The sequence below is a fragment of the Macrobrachium rosenbergii genome, chromosome 4 (genome assembly GCF_040412425.1).
Source record: "Macrobrachium rosenbergii isolate ZJJX-2024 chromosome 4, ASM4041242v1, whole genome shotgun sequence".
Taxonomy (NCBI): Eukaryota; Metazoa; Arthropoda; class Malacostraca; order Decapoda; family Palaemonidae; genus Macrobrachium; species Macrobrachium rosenbergii.
This window is the reverse complement of record NC_089744.1, coordinates 78179545-78196016: the sequence shown is the minus strand read 5'-3', so window position 1 is coordinate 78196016 and position 16472 is coordinate 78179545. Positions and strand designations below refer to the sequence as shown.

The following is a 16472-nucleotide window of genomic DNA, read 5'->3' as shown; positions in this document are numbered from 1 at the left end:
ACTGGCAAAGCAGGGCTACATAAATTACATTTATTAATTAATGAACTCATCAGCTAAAGGCCATTACATAATATATATATATATATATATATATATATATATATATATATATATATATATATATATATATATATATATATATATATATATATATATATATATATATATTTATAGATATATATATATATATACATATTTATATAGATATATAGATAGATTTGTGGCCTTTGCCAACTGAAAGTGGGGGCATCCTCGCCAACAGAGAGTCATCGTTATGGGGGTTTATTTTTACCAGGGATGGGCCCTTCCCCATTCTTGGCTCCATCAGCTAGCCAAGATCCTACAGCATCTTTCCTTTTATGTAGAAGACACTTGGTTCCTCTGCAGAGTCCCGAAACCAGGCATTCCACAAAGGAATCAATCCTTGGCTGTAGGTGGGAAGCCTTCCAAATAGCACTCAGGAGAAATACACCAAATACCTGAAAGTGTCTGCCACATTGCTCTCCTCAGATGGTGGTGGTCAGCAATCTGGAAAGGAAAACCCATTTCGCATATTTTGCAGTTTTTATGCTGCGCCAGAGATTTCCACTGCAGTGTATGTGAAATAGGCACACACACACACACACACACACACCCAAAATTCACATATGCAAAAGGCACTGAACTTACCCTAAGCCCTTCTGACTGCTGCACCTCTCAGTCACGTTAGAAGCCTCCATCGCCATCTCCAAGAATGATTTCTCGCACAAAACTTGTCCCTCTTTGATCTCCTACATTGACATTGTCCTGTTTCCTCTTCTGCAAGTTAATGTCTTTGCTGAAAGCAGAGTCCTCTTCACTCACCAGCTAAGTAATTGCATTGATCTTGTAGAATTCTCTCTTCCAAAAAGCATACACGAGTCTTTCTCTTCATTTCTTTCTGTTTGTTCCAAATTAACTTCTGATATTCCTTCAGCTCATTTCACAGGTTCTCCATATCGTTAGACATTGAGTTATCCCTTGCTTTTTAATCTGACTCCTGATGCTTCTGGATTCTGGAGACTTTTCGTCTCCACTGGGCTGCTCCTGTCTTCAAGAAGTCTTGAGGATTCCTTGAATGTCAGTGACTTCCAGCAGATGATAGAGATTTGCAGTAATTCTTCATTAATTTTTCTAATTATATATATGTGCATATATGTATAATTATATGTAAATAACTAAAGATCCATCAGAAGAAGGGAATTTAAAGAGATTTAAAACATAAAAATATATAATATATATACACATATATACAGGCAGTCCCCAGTTTACTACGAGGTTCCGTTTTTACTCTGTGTTGTAAACTGAAAAATTGTCAAAAATCGTCAAAAATCCTAAGAAAACCTTACTTTTAATGCTTTGGGTGTATTGAAAACGATGTAAACTGCATTTTTATTGAGTTTTTCATCACAAAACCTCCAAATTTTTATTATTCTGCCTTTTTGGAGCCATATTCCTTCTGTCTGATCAGCGTACAACATGTCGTAACCATGGAACATGCGTCTTAAACCGGGAAATAATTTCTGATGAATATATTTGAAAAGCGTCATAAGCTCAGAACATCGTAAGCTGGACCCGTTGTAAACCGGGGACTGCCTGTATATATACAGTGGTACCTCGGTTTCCGACGCTAATCCGTTCTAGAAGGAATGTCGAGATTTGATTTTGTCGAATTCCGAATCAATTTCGACCATAAGAAATAACTGAAAATGGATTAATCCGTTCCTGACCACCAGTCACTACTCCACCCTTGTCTTTTTATACAAAACACTACACACATTACAATTAAATAAGTTCAGAGTTAAATAACTTACCTTATTAGAAGTCTTCTTACAGTTTTAAATGCATACTGTATCAAAAAAATTGGCCTACCAGTGGTAGACCGAGCGCTGCAGGCTAGGCTAGGCAGCCCATATGCACTCCAGAATATATTGTAACGGGTACACACAAAAACTGTTGTTAATGATAAATACAGTGAAAAACAAGCCTGGTCATTACATTAAATTAATAAAACAATATTAAAAATAAGCCGAATGTACTGTAGAGTCTGTTATAAAAATTAAGAAAACGCCTTAAGTTACGTCGGCATCGGGCAGCTTGTGGCAAGCGCGAATGTAAACAAACCAGAGCGCCGTCCTGGTGGCGTGTCGCGTACTACTGTAATTACATAAACATTGTGTACGTTCAGGATTGTATTAATTTATGGTAAATTCCATTCAGTCTACTGTAAGTGCTTTTAAATGTGCGTGGGAAGAACGCCACCAACAACGCCAACTAGCGGCGGCGTAATTTTGTTTACAAACATCATATGTTTATCGACGGTCGGATCCGTCCAGGTCGGATTCGGTTTGTTGTTCGGAACCGGTGCAAAGTTTACTCGGCATTTCGTGTCGGAATCCGATTTTGTCGAAATCTCTATATATATATATTATTCTTCATAATTATCTTTATCGTATTTGTTTTCCATTCACCTACACCACCACCTCCCAAAGGTACTGTCACACAAACATAACCATCTTGATTTGCACTCTCGTCTATAGCAAGACTTACCTGCATAGATTTATTTTCAGTTGCTCATTAGCCGCTAGTGCAAGTAGGTAAGAGCGAGTTATTGCAATTAGATCGAATTTCCTTTGTTATTAGGCTCTTATTGTAATTGTTTTCATTCATTTTAGTGGGCCATGCTTTATATTAAATATTTCTTTCATTATCTTAGTTGAGGGCTAAACATGCTCCCTGGGGTTGTAAGAGGTGTATTAGGATTACAAAAGATATAATACCCTAATACTCCTATCAGTTTTAGCTCTATGACCTTCTAATGTCGATTAGATTTGTTCTATGCCATTGGTATAGCTCAGTAGAGAATGCTATTCTTTTGAAATTTTTGTCTAATGTGGGCTCATGCCTAAATTTTAAAAAAGATGATGGCCAGAATTAGTTTAGATAAATAAAAAACATTTATTTTATGACTTCCATAATACTGTCTCAACCTGTGTTGCTGGAAAAACAGATCTCCCTGTTAAAAATGACTGATCTGGGAGGTCTTGCCATAAACCTGGTTGGAGGTGGGCGTGATTGACAGGTGAGGTGGGGGAGGGGAGGCAAAATCTCACACCTTTACTGCATATTTCTTTTGTTGATTAGACTGATGTTTATGAGAGATTGGTTTGGCCCAAGCTATTACCTGTGAGTGAATTAAAACGCCTTACCGACTCAGAAAATTTTTCAAGCCACATTCTCACAAATCAGATCAGAGCGTAACTTGACGTGAGCCCACCACGAACTTGTATGCTATTATAGCCAGCTCTTCTTAGGAAAATAAGTTTTTTTTTCTCTTTGTCTTCTTATAACTTACTAGTATGATTCCACAGGGGCTGACTCTTGTCACTTATCCTGTTCAAACTGTGTCTATGTATTGTTTATTTTCCCTTTATCCCCTCATCACAGAAGCACAGTCATTCACAGCCTGCTCCTGTGAAGAAGTAAATGTGTCCACACCAACTTGCAGCTCTGATTGTGGTTCCCTTTCTTTTAGTACAGCAAAAGTCATTGAAATTCTCACCTTCTAAAACAATTAAAGGCTCAGCCTCCTCTCTTGTCATCAACAAGGATTCTGTAAATGAGATCAACTGGTGTTGTCCTATCCTTGTGAAGTAACCTTGGGACTTTTGTCATCACTCCCAATCTCAAAGGCTTTTGACATTCAGGCAAAGGACCCTGTTAACCAAATTCTTCATGTGGCTTCGCAGCTTCTGTAAATGTAATTCATGTTTCGCATCTGATCACTTTTATTTAAAGTTGATGGAATTCCAGTCGCTAACATTAATCTGCTTAAAGAGCTGTCACAGATATCATAAGGAAACTCTCAAACTATCAAAATAATGTCAAGTAACATTTTCTCTGCATTTTGAGAGATATTTTACAGACTTTCCGGTTTAGACCTTTAGGATATTTGAATATGGTATAGCATATGGAAAGACCAGGGTGGACTTGTCATTCAGAACTGGAAAGCTGTATAAGATTTTTAATGATTCATATCATCCACTGCAATCCAATATTCCCATACTTTACATCCACCAATTTGCTAGATTTGCATTTACAGTAATTCTGAGTGTTGCTTTTTCTTGAGTGCAAGTCAATGCAAAATATTTACTATATAGTCTCATTATTCCTGTTGTGACCATATTGTGAAAGGACCTTCTTAATTGTATAGTTGCATCATTGAAACTTTTCAAGTTCAAACTTGGCACAGGATTTGGATTCCAGAGTCCAAAGCAGAACAGTTGCTATGTATTCTAGAAGTCATCTGCCAAGTTTTACCAGTTAACTTTTCATTTACAGGTGTGTTAAGGTTTTAATTTTGGTTTTTATTTATACATTGTGTACTTGATAATTATAATGATGTCAGTGCCACATTTTTTTCTCCATGTCTGTATTTGAGCAGTTTTTACTTTGGAAGACATAGGGTGCACAGAGTTACAGCTGTGTTGTTCAAATGTTATGACAGTTTTTTCCCACTAATTTTGTTTTCAATATCTTCAATAAAGTTTCCTTATTTTCAGGGAATCAGGTACTGTATTTTTTATTGTTTTATTGGTAAGTCCTCGCCTTCATATCTTGGAAGCTGTTTTTGTGATGATTTTTTAAAATTCAGCTGTAAAGCCAAGCATTGGGGCTCTTTCAACTTACTGTGATCTGGTTTGTCATCTCAAGAGGAAGTCAGCATTAGGTCTGACACCCTGCTCTCCTGTACATTCATGCAAATTTTAAGTAATTTTAAGCAATCTTAGAATTGGTGTCTTAGTTAACCAATGGATATTTGATGAACAGCCCACATGATCCAATTCCTTTATTTACAGACTGTAGAGTAACACTAATGGTCAAAACATTTTTTATGTAAATGTCCAAAATATTGACAGAAAATAGTTTTGGTAGCAGATCAAAGAAACTGTCAAAATCTGTTTTCAATTTACTGTTATAAAATATTTAAGTGGCATTTAAATAAGTAAAATATAAACTTTATTAGTGCAGTTTAATTTTATTCAGTAAATTAAAATTTTTAAATATTTCATAATCAGGTTAATTGAAAATGGAGATGACAATTTCTAATTGATTTTCCAACAGAATTGTATATTCATTATTTATTACATTTTGGACATTCACACAAAAAATATTTGAACTGTTACTCTGCAGTCTGTATTAGGGACTCGATCAACCAGTCCCTAAATGCACAGACTGCCAAATATAATGTTCGAAGAACATCCTGTAGAGTTTTGTTGGCAAATCAAAGGAAATGTCAGCATCTCAATTTTCAGTCAACCCAATTATAAATGACTTAAAAAGGGGTACTTTAAACTTGACAATTACCCAGATGAAGGAAAATGAATGTCTGATAATGTTAAATGTAAACCAAACTAGAATACAGTCATCTTGGTGAGCTGACTGGTAAGATTGCTAGTTCTGCACCTGGAACCCCTTGAATCCTGGAGTGGTTTGTGTTAGGAACACTCTTATGTCCAAATTTTATTGGGTGGTTAATGACCTCACCAGCTCCTTTTCTCTAAACTTTGAACTCCAGTTCTGGGTGTGAACCAGTTGCATAATTATCAAGACAATTTACCTCCCCCCATTTCAATCAAAAGTAAAGAAAAATATGCAGACCTCTAATTTCCAGTTCAAGAATCCCCTCACCTCATCACACCTAGGTCTATGGGTACAGTGGTGAAAACTGATTACGTATATGGTGTATTTCAGTAAGTGTATGATTGAGAAAGTATATATACAACTTATATAGTGGTGTTCTTGATTAGTATCCAGGCTCATACTGCTCAAGTGTCATCATTTGGACACCAGCATAAAAACCTTTACTGATCTTTGCTCGATAAGAAGCAAAGTTCATCGAACAAAGTTCGATCGTGTTGACGAAGCCTTACTCCATGGTGGGAGGATTCTTTGCAAATCTGTGAAACGACTGGTAGTTTGCCTCACGTGGGGTCTCTTTCCTGGTCATGTAAGGTCAAAAGAAAGAGACCCATGCCTCTGATCTGTTGAACATGTGTGATGTTCAGCTGCCAGATTTCTGGGCCTTCGAATAAATGGAAGGTAACGTCATTGATTCGAAGATAGGCTTGGAAGAACTCGTATTGTTGGGGACAATAAAGCTGAAGATAACCAATGGGCCTGTTCACTGCCAGTCCCTATCTTCTTGCTAGAGAGGTGGTAGGAGTCACACCTATTAATAAAAAAAAAAAAGCTAGATTATAGACAGGATACTCAGTCATGTAGAACAACTGCATGCACGCCTGTCCAGCGCGACAGTTTGCCGACCATCCCTTAGAAGGGCAGAAAAGAGACGGTAGGAGGCCAGTCTCTCTCTCTCTCTCTTTGCAGCCGTATACCTTAGTCGAGATGCTACCCGTCCTCAAGAGCTGTTGAGCAGCCACCACAGAACCCAAGGAGAAAGAGTCTGAGGATCTATGGGCAATGTCCCAAAGGTAAAAAGAAGGTGAATGTGGTCTGTTGTGACCGCATTCCCGTCCTTAGTACCGGTCCCGAATGCTAGGGGCAGACCAATGCCCGACCTTATGAAATCTTGCTCGGAACGTATTATTGTTCACCATGTCAGCTGTGGCATATGTCCGTTTGATCATGCACAAAGTCAAAAGAAATGGAGCTCCTTGACACCACGTCTTGGTTAAGTCAGAACCAAAAACAAGCAGTCAGTACTAGTTTGGAGAAGTCTTTAATAAGTGGTAATGCAAAAGGCTTTCAAGCGCTTGGTGGCGTTTAGTGTCCTTAGAAATGGAATGCTCATATACTGTTGATCTCTCAATGAATGTAGTTTTTTTGTATTAGCAGCATTGTATGTGTGTTAAGATGCAAGTTATTCCAAGAACTCTGATAAATGGACTAATCAAATTCTTCCTAAGTCATCTAGCAATTCTACCCCTAGGCTTCTCTATCTTTGCTTTTACAAAGCCAATCAAAAAGTGTTGGGCCACATGAAAATGCCTTATAGAGGCCATGATGATGTAACATGGTGAAAAAAGTCTAACATACCATGTTGGGATTATGAAAATCAAGATAAATAAAAAAATTTATTATAAAACAACATGTGGTGGTCCTGTGTAACATTAAAAATTAAAACAATTATTCCAAAATACATAGCTATGGACAAATTTAGTCAAGATGCATTTAATTCATCACAAACCCATTAACTTCACTTACTGTATGGTGAAGTAATGTGGTTGTATTAATAACACCTTGAAATTTGGGTGATTATGGAAAAAAAAATATACATGAAGTAAAATTATTCCTGACAAGCAAAGTGGAAATCAGTAACTCCAGTCACTGTAATATATTATAAATATAAGGCACAATTTTCAAAATATGAAAAAAATTAAAAGTTTGGTATTAAGAAAAAATTTAAAACACACCACATAACACAGTCAACTTCATTAAAACGGTATACTGTAACATGAATTGCCTTTTTACCTTTTCTACAAAATACATCACTAGCTTAGAAAGATCAGACCACTACTTGCATCAAGTTTGTGTACATCTATCTATCTATATATTTTACTTTTGCCTTTGTAAATAGGCAGAACTTGGTGCAATACTATTTACTTCCACTTCACATATCAATACTTTCGAGTTTAAGAACATTAGGAACCTAAAATAACTTATGAGAACAACTTCACTAAGCCCTAGGTTAACTGCATTTTCAGACTGTTCAAAAAAACTCACAATTCCTAAAAAAAAATCTCTACAATTAAAGAGAGCATTCATTCACATTACCACTATACATGGTGAAAAGTCTACTTTTTTTTATAGAAATATCCTCAAGAGAAAGATATCAAAGAATCAAAATGTGGTTGATGTGGTTAAACAAAGGCCTTTATCAGAAAAATGAAAAAATCAAACAGAATGACCATTGGGGGTTTAGTGTTAAAGTGAAAATTTTGCAAATTTAAGCATACCATGGCACATTAAGTACTCAACACATTTCCTAAAATGAAATAAAGTGGTTTTGAAAAATTTTAAAATAGTCATACACTTAGGATTTTGAAAAAACAAAAATTTATACTGAATTACTGTCCTTTCATAGTGGACAACTTGTTTCCCTAGCCACCCTTAATACTGAACCAACTATTCTGACCAATCCGTATTTATGTGGTAATCTTACTACAAACTTTACAACTACAGGTATTTGATTCTACTTGTATATCAAATTTTGTGACAATTCACTTCAATAATGAAAATATAGATAGGGAGAATTTCACCAATAATAATGAGCTGTTATTCAAAATTCTTCAGTAATAACTGTAAACAAGATACCACCCAAATGAAATTAACAGTGGGAACTTGGTCTATTAAATAGAATGGATCTGTCCTAATGGTGTGGCAAGTACTCATAGAAACCTACTAAGTCATTTACATTACACTTATTTTGTTCCTTTCACAACGGACATAATTACAGCACTTGAAAACTGTGGAGTTAAATCAAAATATGCATAAATAAAATCCTGCAATATTCAGAAACAATACTTTTACAAAAAATAGTTTCACAGAGACTTATCACTGCATAAAATAAGGAGTGCTTGATGTGACCTTGTTGAGGATAAACGCACATTACAACAAACGTGCACTTCATTGCAGTAATAATCTAGGACTTCACCAAAGCAATTGCACACATTCTCCTGTCACTACATAGAACCTTGAATGGATAATCAATAACGGATTTATTTACAACCTATACAAAACTAAGAGATTCAATTTTCTACTCAAAGAGGTTAAAGTACATCACAGCTAACATGTAATAATACCTACATCAGTTACTACATAATCTTCTAGGACTACAATGAAATAAGGAATGTACAACATAGTCTTCACTTAGTATATCCAAGACCACTTTGTGTGCTTCAACAAAGTCAAATCCTAACCTTTCCACAATAAGACTTCCTTCAATATGTAACTTTCAAAAACAAACCATGAAATAACGAATACTAAAACACCTGTATACTTAGCAGTTCTAAATGTAAGGCACTATCAGAATGCAGTGTTTATAGTTGAAAACATATTTATATTGAACTCCGTTTGACACTGCCACATGGTATCACATAGAATATCTTAGCTACCTCATGTGCAAGAGTGACACAACTATATCATCAGCAGACTATGAAATTAATGACAGTTTGGTGTTAAAATGTACATAAACTGATGGTTCCAAGAATAATTTAGAACTTCCAGGTAGCCATACTGACATGAAGTACACAAACAATATTTCACCACAAATGGTCATAAGATAAAAGCTTAAACAATTTACACAGAGTTTAGATGGTTTCTGTTAAAATAATTTACATCAATTATAATTCCTGATGACAAGTGCTCCAACAGTTATCCAAACCTGAAAAGCCCAAATCAAGCTCTGGTTCATCTGAAAGGTATAAAAGAACTCTTGACAAATCAAAAATTAATGTTAACTATTATCTTATAGAAAAGAAAATTTACAACAGTATCCAACAACTTATACTGAAAAATTAGGACAGTCTTCACAACACGTACAAAAAAAAAAAAAAAAAAAAAAAAAAAAAAAAAAAACTTAGGCAATCATATACTGAAATATATTAAAAACAAGGCAATCATATACTGAAAAATATTAAAAATAGTTAAAAATTCAGCACCAAAACATGACATGCCTTAAGCTCTAAATCATACAAAAATAATTTCTTTAGCTTACGATAAGCAAATCTTAAGGTCAATTTCCATGACCTCGTGTAAAGATATTACCATGGAATACAAGATATCATTACCACTGAATACTATTTCACTGTTCACAGATAAATAATTCTGGATTCATTTGACAGCACTTCAATTTCATAATACAAAACCTGATTCCAAAAACTAGATCTTCTATCTATATCTATTTGAGGAAGACCTCGGATGCTGGATTGTATGGTAGCCATATATTGGTTGGCAGGGGTATTCTGAATAAGAGTTATAGGAATGCATTGGATATGCCTGCCATGATGCCCAAGAAGACATTCCTGATCCCCTATAAGCATGATACAAATTTGCTTGGGACGGATGGTATGTATTTGAATATGGCAATGAATAATTATTAGCAAAATGAGGATTAGGGTAATAACTAGTATTGCAATAACTACTCGGATGATAATGGCCATTTCTTTGCCATCTATTGTACGTGTGTGGGACTGTCCCATATTGTCATGCTTCATCTTTGTCAGCAACTGCTGGATTATCATGTCCTGTTAATTCTGGTCTTGAAGCATTCCTCTCTGTAGGGTTAATCTGATGGACCTTATCATCGCTCTTCTCATCACTTTTGTAGTTCAAGTTGAGGAAAGGTACAGGAAGGTTGAAGTAAGTTGCAAGTATTGATATACTTGCTAAAACAACAAAAACTCCTCCAATGACAAAGAATGCTAGTGTCATACTAGCTCTGGTTACCTGCAAGGAGACAGCAATTCAATTTAGTGTTGTAGGATACAAACCTATGCCTTACTAAAACAACATATAGTTTTAAAAAATTTCATCAGCATTTACATAGTAAATGAGCACTTCAGACAGAAACTAAGTACACAAAAACATTAGTCATATTTGGAACTGTTACAGGCCATGTCAGTAACGAAGCTTATAATTTGAGGTTACTTATGGTAAGAAGTCTTAAGGTCAGGTTGTCTCAGACTTGGCTTCAGAACACCAACAGTGAGACTAAGTATTGTGCCCTCTGGCATTTGATTTGGGTTGAACTGGACAGAATGTTGAATTTTGTCTTAACTGTGATATACATAGGGTGGCAATGTTTCCAATACTTGGGAGGAAATCAGGGATAACCAACTAGCTAGCAAAGTGTTGTTAAAGCAGTATCCCTAAAGATGATAGTTTTGACTGATTCATGTTATGCATGACAAGACAATAGAAGCTATAAACACTAAAATCATTACTTAAACAATAAGATATTTATTGCTAAGTCAAAGTCACTTCCATGTTCATGCATACCACCAACAGAAAAAATACTTACAACAGGAACATTTTCAGCAGTCTGCAGAAGTTTTACAAGATGCGCTGGCATATCTGTGACAGCCTAAAATTAAACCAAATGGAGTTTTGTGAGCTATTTTACTCTGTGTAATGTTTAATGAGAAATTATAAAGTCAGAATGCACACTTCCACATGCTTGATATATATTTGAATATTATATAACTGAAAAATACTAAACTCTATGATCAACTAACATGCCACGAATAAAGTTATACTGATACATAGCAAAATTTAAAAGTATGGCTGAAGCATACACCAGCAGGTCTACTACCATAGGTAGTCTATTCTATCATAGTAGTTTAATGGTAGAACTTTCATGTCAGTTCCAAGTCTTACAAAATAAATTTTACCAGTTTTATTTTTTACTGCATGGAGACAACCTTAAAATCCTGTGGTCTACTTTTGACACTTAAAAAATACTTTTTACCAGTTTCATTTTTTACTGCATGGAGAAAATCTTAAAACTTGTGGTCTACTTTCAACACTTAAAATGTAAGAACTATCCGGTAAAACTTAAATTTGTTACCTATTTTAATATTTCTATTAACTAATTTTCCATTATTTGCCTCCATAAAATTATGGAGCAAAATTACTCTCAAGAAATGGCATTGCTAAATGAGCAGATATTTAGTCATCTGTGCAAATGGCAAATTCTTCATTAATTTTATATTTTATACACTTCACCTTATATAATTTTCAAATTTTCTTCAGGACAACTTAGACAATCTACATTGCTAAAAAATTATCACAAACACTGGATCTCAAAATTTTAAGGGTGGGTATTTATACACCAAGCACATACAGTATTATATATGCTTTTAGTGTGCTCAAAAACATTAAAACTGACAACACTTTGTAGTGGTTCTTGACACTCGGGAGTCAATAACAAAAATACAGAGTAGCCTCATTCACTTGGAACACCAACTTGGAATTTTAGGTAATCCAGACAGAATCACTGATTTTCTTTAAATACTTAGCTGAAAATGTGAAAGTGCTTTGAACAAGTTAAAGCCAGCTATTGAGTACAGATGATTCACGATACTTTAATGGGTTTGTGATCAACTGAAAGTTATTAAAACTTTTGTTTAAGCTAAAATAATTCTCATTCTTCAGTAAAGTTAGAATGTTTTCTGAATGTAGGTGGCCATTTCGTCGTTAGAAAAATTGTTGATGATGATTAATGCATGACTCAATTTTTATCAATGGAATGGCTATGTTAACCCTTAAACGCCGAGCCTCTATTTACAAAAATGTCTCCCGTATGCCGGCGGCATTTGGTGAGTTAGCGCCGAAGCGGAAAAAAAGTTTTTTTCAAAAAATCACAGCACGCTTAGTTTTTAAGATTAAGAGTTCATTTTTGGCTCCTTTTTTTTGTCATTGCCTGAAGTTTAGTATGCAACCATCAGAAATGAAAAAAATATCATTATAATATATAAATATTGGAATATATGACAGAAAAAAAAAACTTATATAATTGTATACAAATCGCGCTGTAAGCACAACGGTTAAAGCTAATGAGTTAATTTTTTTTAGTTGTATTGTACACTAAATTGCGATGATTTTGGTATATAACAAAATGTAAAATGATCAAAGCAACACAGAGAAAATATTATCACAAAATGATGCATGAATTCGTAACGCGTGGACGTAAAAAATGTTTTTTTCAAAGTCACCATAAATCGAAATATTGTGCTAGAGACTTCCCGTTTGTTGAAAAAATGAAGCTAATTGATTGAATATTACTAGACTGTAAGTGTTTTAGCTTACAATTGCAGTTTTCGACCATTTCGGTCGAGTTAAAGTTGACCGAAAGTCGAATTTTTACTATTTATCGTGATTTATATGAAAATATTTCAAAACTGATAAAAGCTACAACCATGAGTTATTTTCTGTTGTATTGTACATGAAATTGCGCACATTTTCATATGTAAAACTTTATGTAACGACTAATATAAAACGGTGCAAATATTACGACGAGACAAAAGAATTTCTGAGATGTTCGGCCGAGTTACCGCGCACGCGTAAGGAAAATGTTTTTTTTAAAAAATTCACCATAAATCAAAATATTGTGCTAGAGACTTCCAATTTATTGCAAAATGAAGGTAAACGATTGAATATTACTAGAATGTAAGAGTTTTAGCTTACAATTGCATTTTTTTACCATTTCAGTCGAGTTAAAGTTGACCGAAGGTTGAAATTTTGGCAGTTATCGTGATTTATGTGAAAATATTTCAAAACTGATAAAAGCTACAACCATGAGCTTTCTTCTGTTGTATTCTACATGAAATTGCGCAGATTTTCATATATAAAAGTTTATGTAACGACTAATGTAAAACGATGCAAACATTACAACAACATGACGAAAGAATTTCTGAGATGTTCGGCTGAGTTACTGCGCACAGACGTAAGGAAAAAGTTTTTTTTTTTCAGAAATTCACCATAAATCGAAATATTGTGCTTTTGACTTCCAGTTTGTTGCAAAATGAAGGTGCATGATTGAATATTACTAGAATGTAAGAGTTTTAGCTTATAATTGCGTTTTTTGACCATTTCGGTTGAGTTACAGTTGACCGAAGCTTGAAATTTTGGCAGTTCTCGTGATTTATATGAAAATATTTCAAAACTGATAAAAGCTACAACCACGAGTTATTTTCTGTTGTATTCTACATGAAATTGCGCACATTTCCATATATAAAACTTTATGTAACGACTAATATAAAACAGTGCAAACATTACGCCAACGTGACGAAAGAATTTCTGGCGCGGACGTAAGGAAAAAGTTTTTTCAAAAATTCACCATAAATCGAAATATTGTGATAGAGACTTCCAATTGGTTGCAAAATGAAGGTAAATGATTGAATATTACTAGAATGTAAGAGTTTTAGCTTACAATTGCATTTTTTGACCATTTCGGTCGAGTCAAAATTGACCGAAGGTTGAAATTTTGGCAGTTATCGTGATTTATATGAAAATATTTCAAAACTGATAAAAGCTACAACGATGAGTTATTTTCTGTTGTATTGTACATGAAATTGCGCACATTTTCATATATAAAACTTTATGTAACGGCTAATACAGAACAGTGCAAAAATTACGACAAAATGACAAAAGAATTTCTGAAATTTTCGGCCGAGTTACCGCGTGGGCGTAAGAAAAAAGTTTTTTTTTTAAATTCACCATAAATCGAAATATTGTGCTAGAGACTTCCAATTTGTTGCAAAATGAAGGTACATGATTGAATATTACTAGAATGTAAGAGTTTTAGCTTACAATTGCGTTTTTCGACCATTTCGGTCGAGTCAAAGTTGACCGAAGGTTGAAATTTTTTGTAGTCGACGTACGGTACGTCCACTTGGCACCCAACAGACAATTTTAGTCGACGTATGATACGTCCAGTAGGCGTTTAAGGGTTAACACCTATTGGTTAAAAATGGCCAGGGGAAAAAAATATAAATAAGTCTTCCAACTAAAATTTATGAAATTTAACATAACCCCCAAGATTCACTGACTCAAAATCAACAGTTTTTTGCAAAATGGAACAGACATCATACTCTTGTATACAAATATGGTGGCATCATACTCTTGTTTACAAACAGCACAAATACATAGAAATTTAAAAATCTCCACTAAGCAACATTTATTGGAATACTGTGTGACTGAACATCTCCCTGTGAGAAAAGGTTATTTGTTGATTAACACAAAATCTTTGTGATTAACAATATTTAAATGTAGGACTTATGGGTAAGAAATTTTGACAGTTGGAAAGATTAGACTGAAAAAATACTATCACCACAAAAATGTAACCTTCATGCCATTCTACATTCGTATGCTACGCATTTCAAGACAAATTAATATTTCCCTTACATCTTCAAACCAGACAATTGGAAACATCATCTCTCTGAGTCCAGCAGCTGGTTTGATCTCTGGCACACTAGCCACAGCAATGTTAATCTGCAAACGAGCTTCGGCCCTGATTGGTGTTCCAGTGCGCTGAAAAATAATTTCAGTTTAATACTCACAGTGTATAACTACTATGAAATAAATATCTGACATATCCTGCCAATCTGCAAGACATTTTCCAAATCATCGGAGCACAAATCATTATACCAAAAGTATATTTAAAACCTATTAGTTTTGAAAATGCTAGTAAAAAAATAATTGCAATACACAAAAGGACTAGGACTAATTTTTTTTGTTTTTAACACACACACACACACTCTCTCTCTCTCTCTATCTCTATCTCTCTCTCCAGTGGTAGCAATGTTGATTATAAAACAAAATATATGTATAAATGACCAGACCACAGAGCTAAAAATCTTGGCTCTCGGGGATGCTCAGTGGTTTCTAATTAAAGGAATAAGATTACCAGCAATTCCTCTGGTAACTAGCAACAAAAATGAATTTGCCATATTCTTTAAGGGAATGTTCAATACATGAACTAAAATACAATGGAGATTTTACTAGGTTTCTTTAAAGAATTATCCAATTCTCATCTACTGTCAAATGAAACTTGGGCATTTTCATAATTTTTTTTTTTATAAAATAGTTTTAAATATATACTTACCCAGTAATTACTAGTTCAGAGTTTCTACTTGAACGTCAGATTTAATTTTGAATTCCATGGTAGTGATTCTTTTGTTTGTGTAGGTGACAAGACCCCGCCCACTTTCGGGGTGAGATATGAGGAACAACATAGCCAATACCTCAACTTGTTCATGCTAAAATGTCCATGCGTGGGGAGGAGGGTGGGTTCCATCCGTAATTACTGGTTATGTATGTATAAAACTTTAATTTATCACTTATCATAAAAATGTCATTTTTATATACGTAACTTTCCCAGTAATTACTTATCTGATTCCACACTAAAAAGCAGTGGGGAATCATGGACAACAATAAAATACCCCAACACATGGTAAGTTATGACTTGAGGAAAAAAATATAGGCTAGCATTGAGACAATGCTTGTTGTTTCTTTACCTGGTGAGAGCTGCTGCAGGTAGATACTGCCTCGGGCTGGGGCTCATCTCAACCTGTAATGACGTGGCGGTATAGCCAGGATTGCCTCAACTGAGGTGGGATACTCTGCAGCGAAGGAGTACTCCGAAGGCTGACAAAGTATACAGAAGGAACTTTGTGGGAAGGTCATTACCAAAGGCCAACAAAGCTCAGATATCTGCCACTGCCCATGGCACAGTACCGCTATACAACCAAAACCAAACAACAATATCACCTACACCATATAATTAAAAAACGTGACCACTACCCAACACTAAAACTGGTGGGCACTTCTAAGTATCTTGTACCCTCCAGGCTTCCCAAGGGCTCAACACCACGATCAAGGTGAAGAGACAGTAACATAGGAAGAGATACTTCCTACACTTCCTCACCCAA

General features: G+C 34.9%; 1 protein-coding gene and 1 long non-coding RNA gene across 3 annotated transcripts in view; one reads left to right on the top strand and one right to left on the bottom strand.

Moving 5' to 3' along the window:
• LOC136835903 (uncharacterized) overlaps positions 1 to 3602 on the top strand; it is a 24503-nt gene extending 20901 nt beyond the window's left edge. Inside the window, exon 3 of the long non-coding RNA XR_010852278.1 lies at positions 3466 to 3602. This is a non-coding gene — a long non-coding RNA (uncharacterized lncRNA). The remainder of the gene's footprint in view (positions 1 to 3465) is intronic.
• A 3500-nt stretch (positions 3603 to 7102) lies between these two features.
• LOC136836661 (lysosome membrane protein 2-like) overlaps positions 7103 to 16472 on the bottom strand; it is a 43706-nt gene continuing 34336 nt past the window's right edge. For both annotated transcript variants that reach the window (XM_067101142.1, XM_067101135.1), the window contains 3 exons: positions 14947 to 15072; positions 11063 to 11125; positions 7103 to 10488 (listed from right to left, as the gene is read on the bottom strand). In XM_067101142.1, the coding sequence (XP_066957243.1) occupies positions 10246 to 10488; positions 11063 to 11125; positions 14947 to 15072 (432 nt within the window). In that variant the 3' untranslated portion in view covers positions 7103 to 10245. The remainder of the gene's footprint in view (positions 10489 to 11062; positions 11126 to 14946; positions 15073 to 16472) is intronic.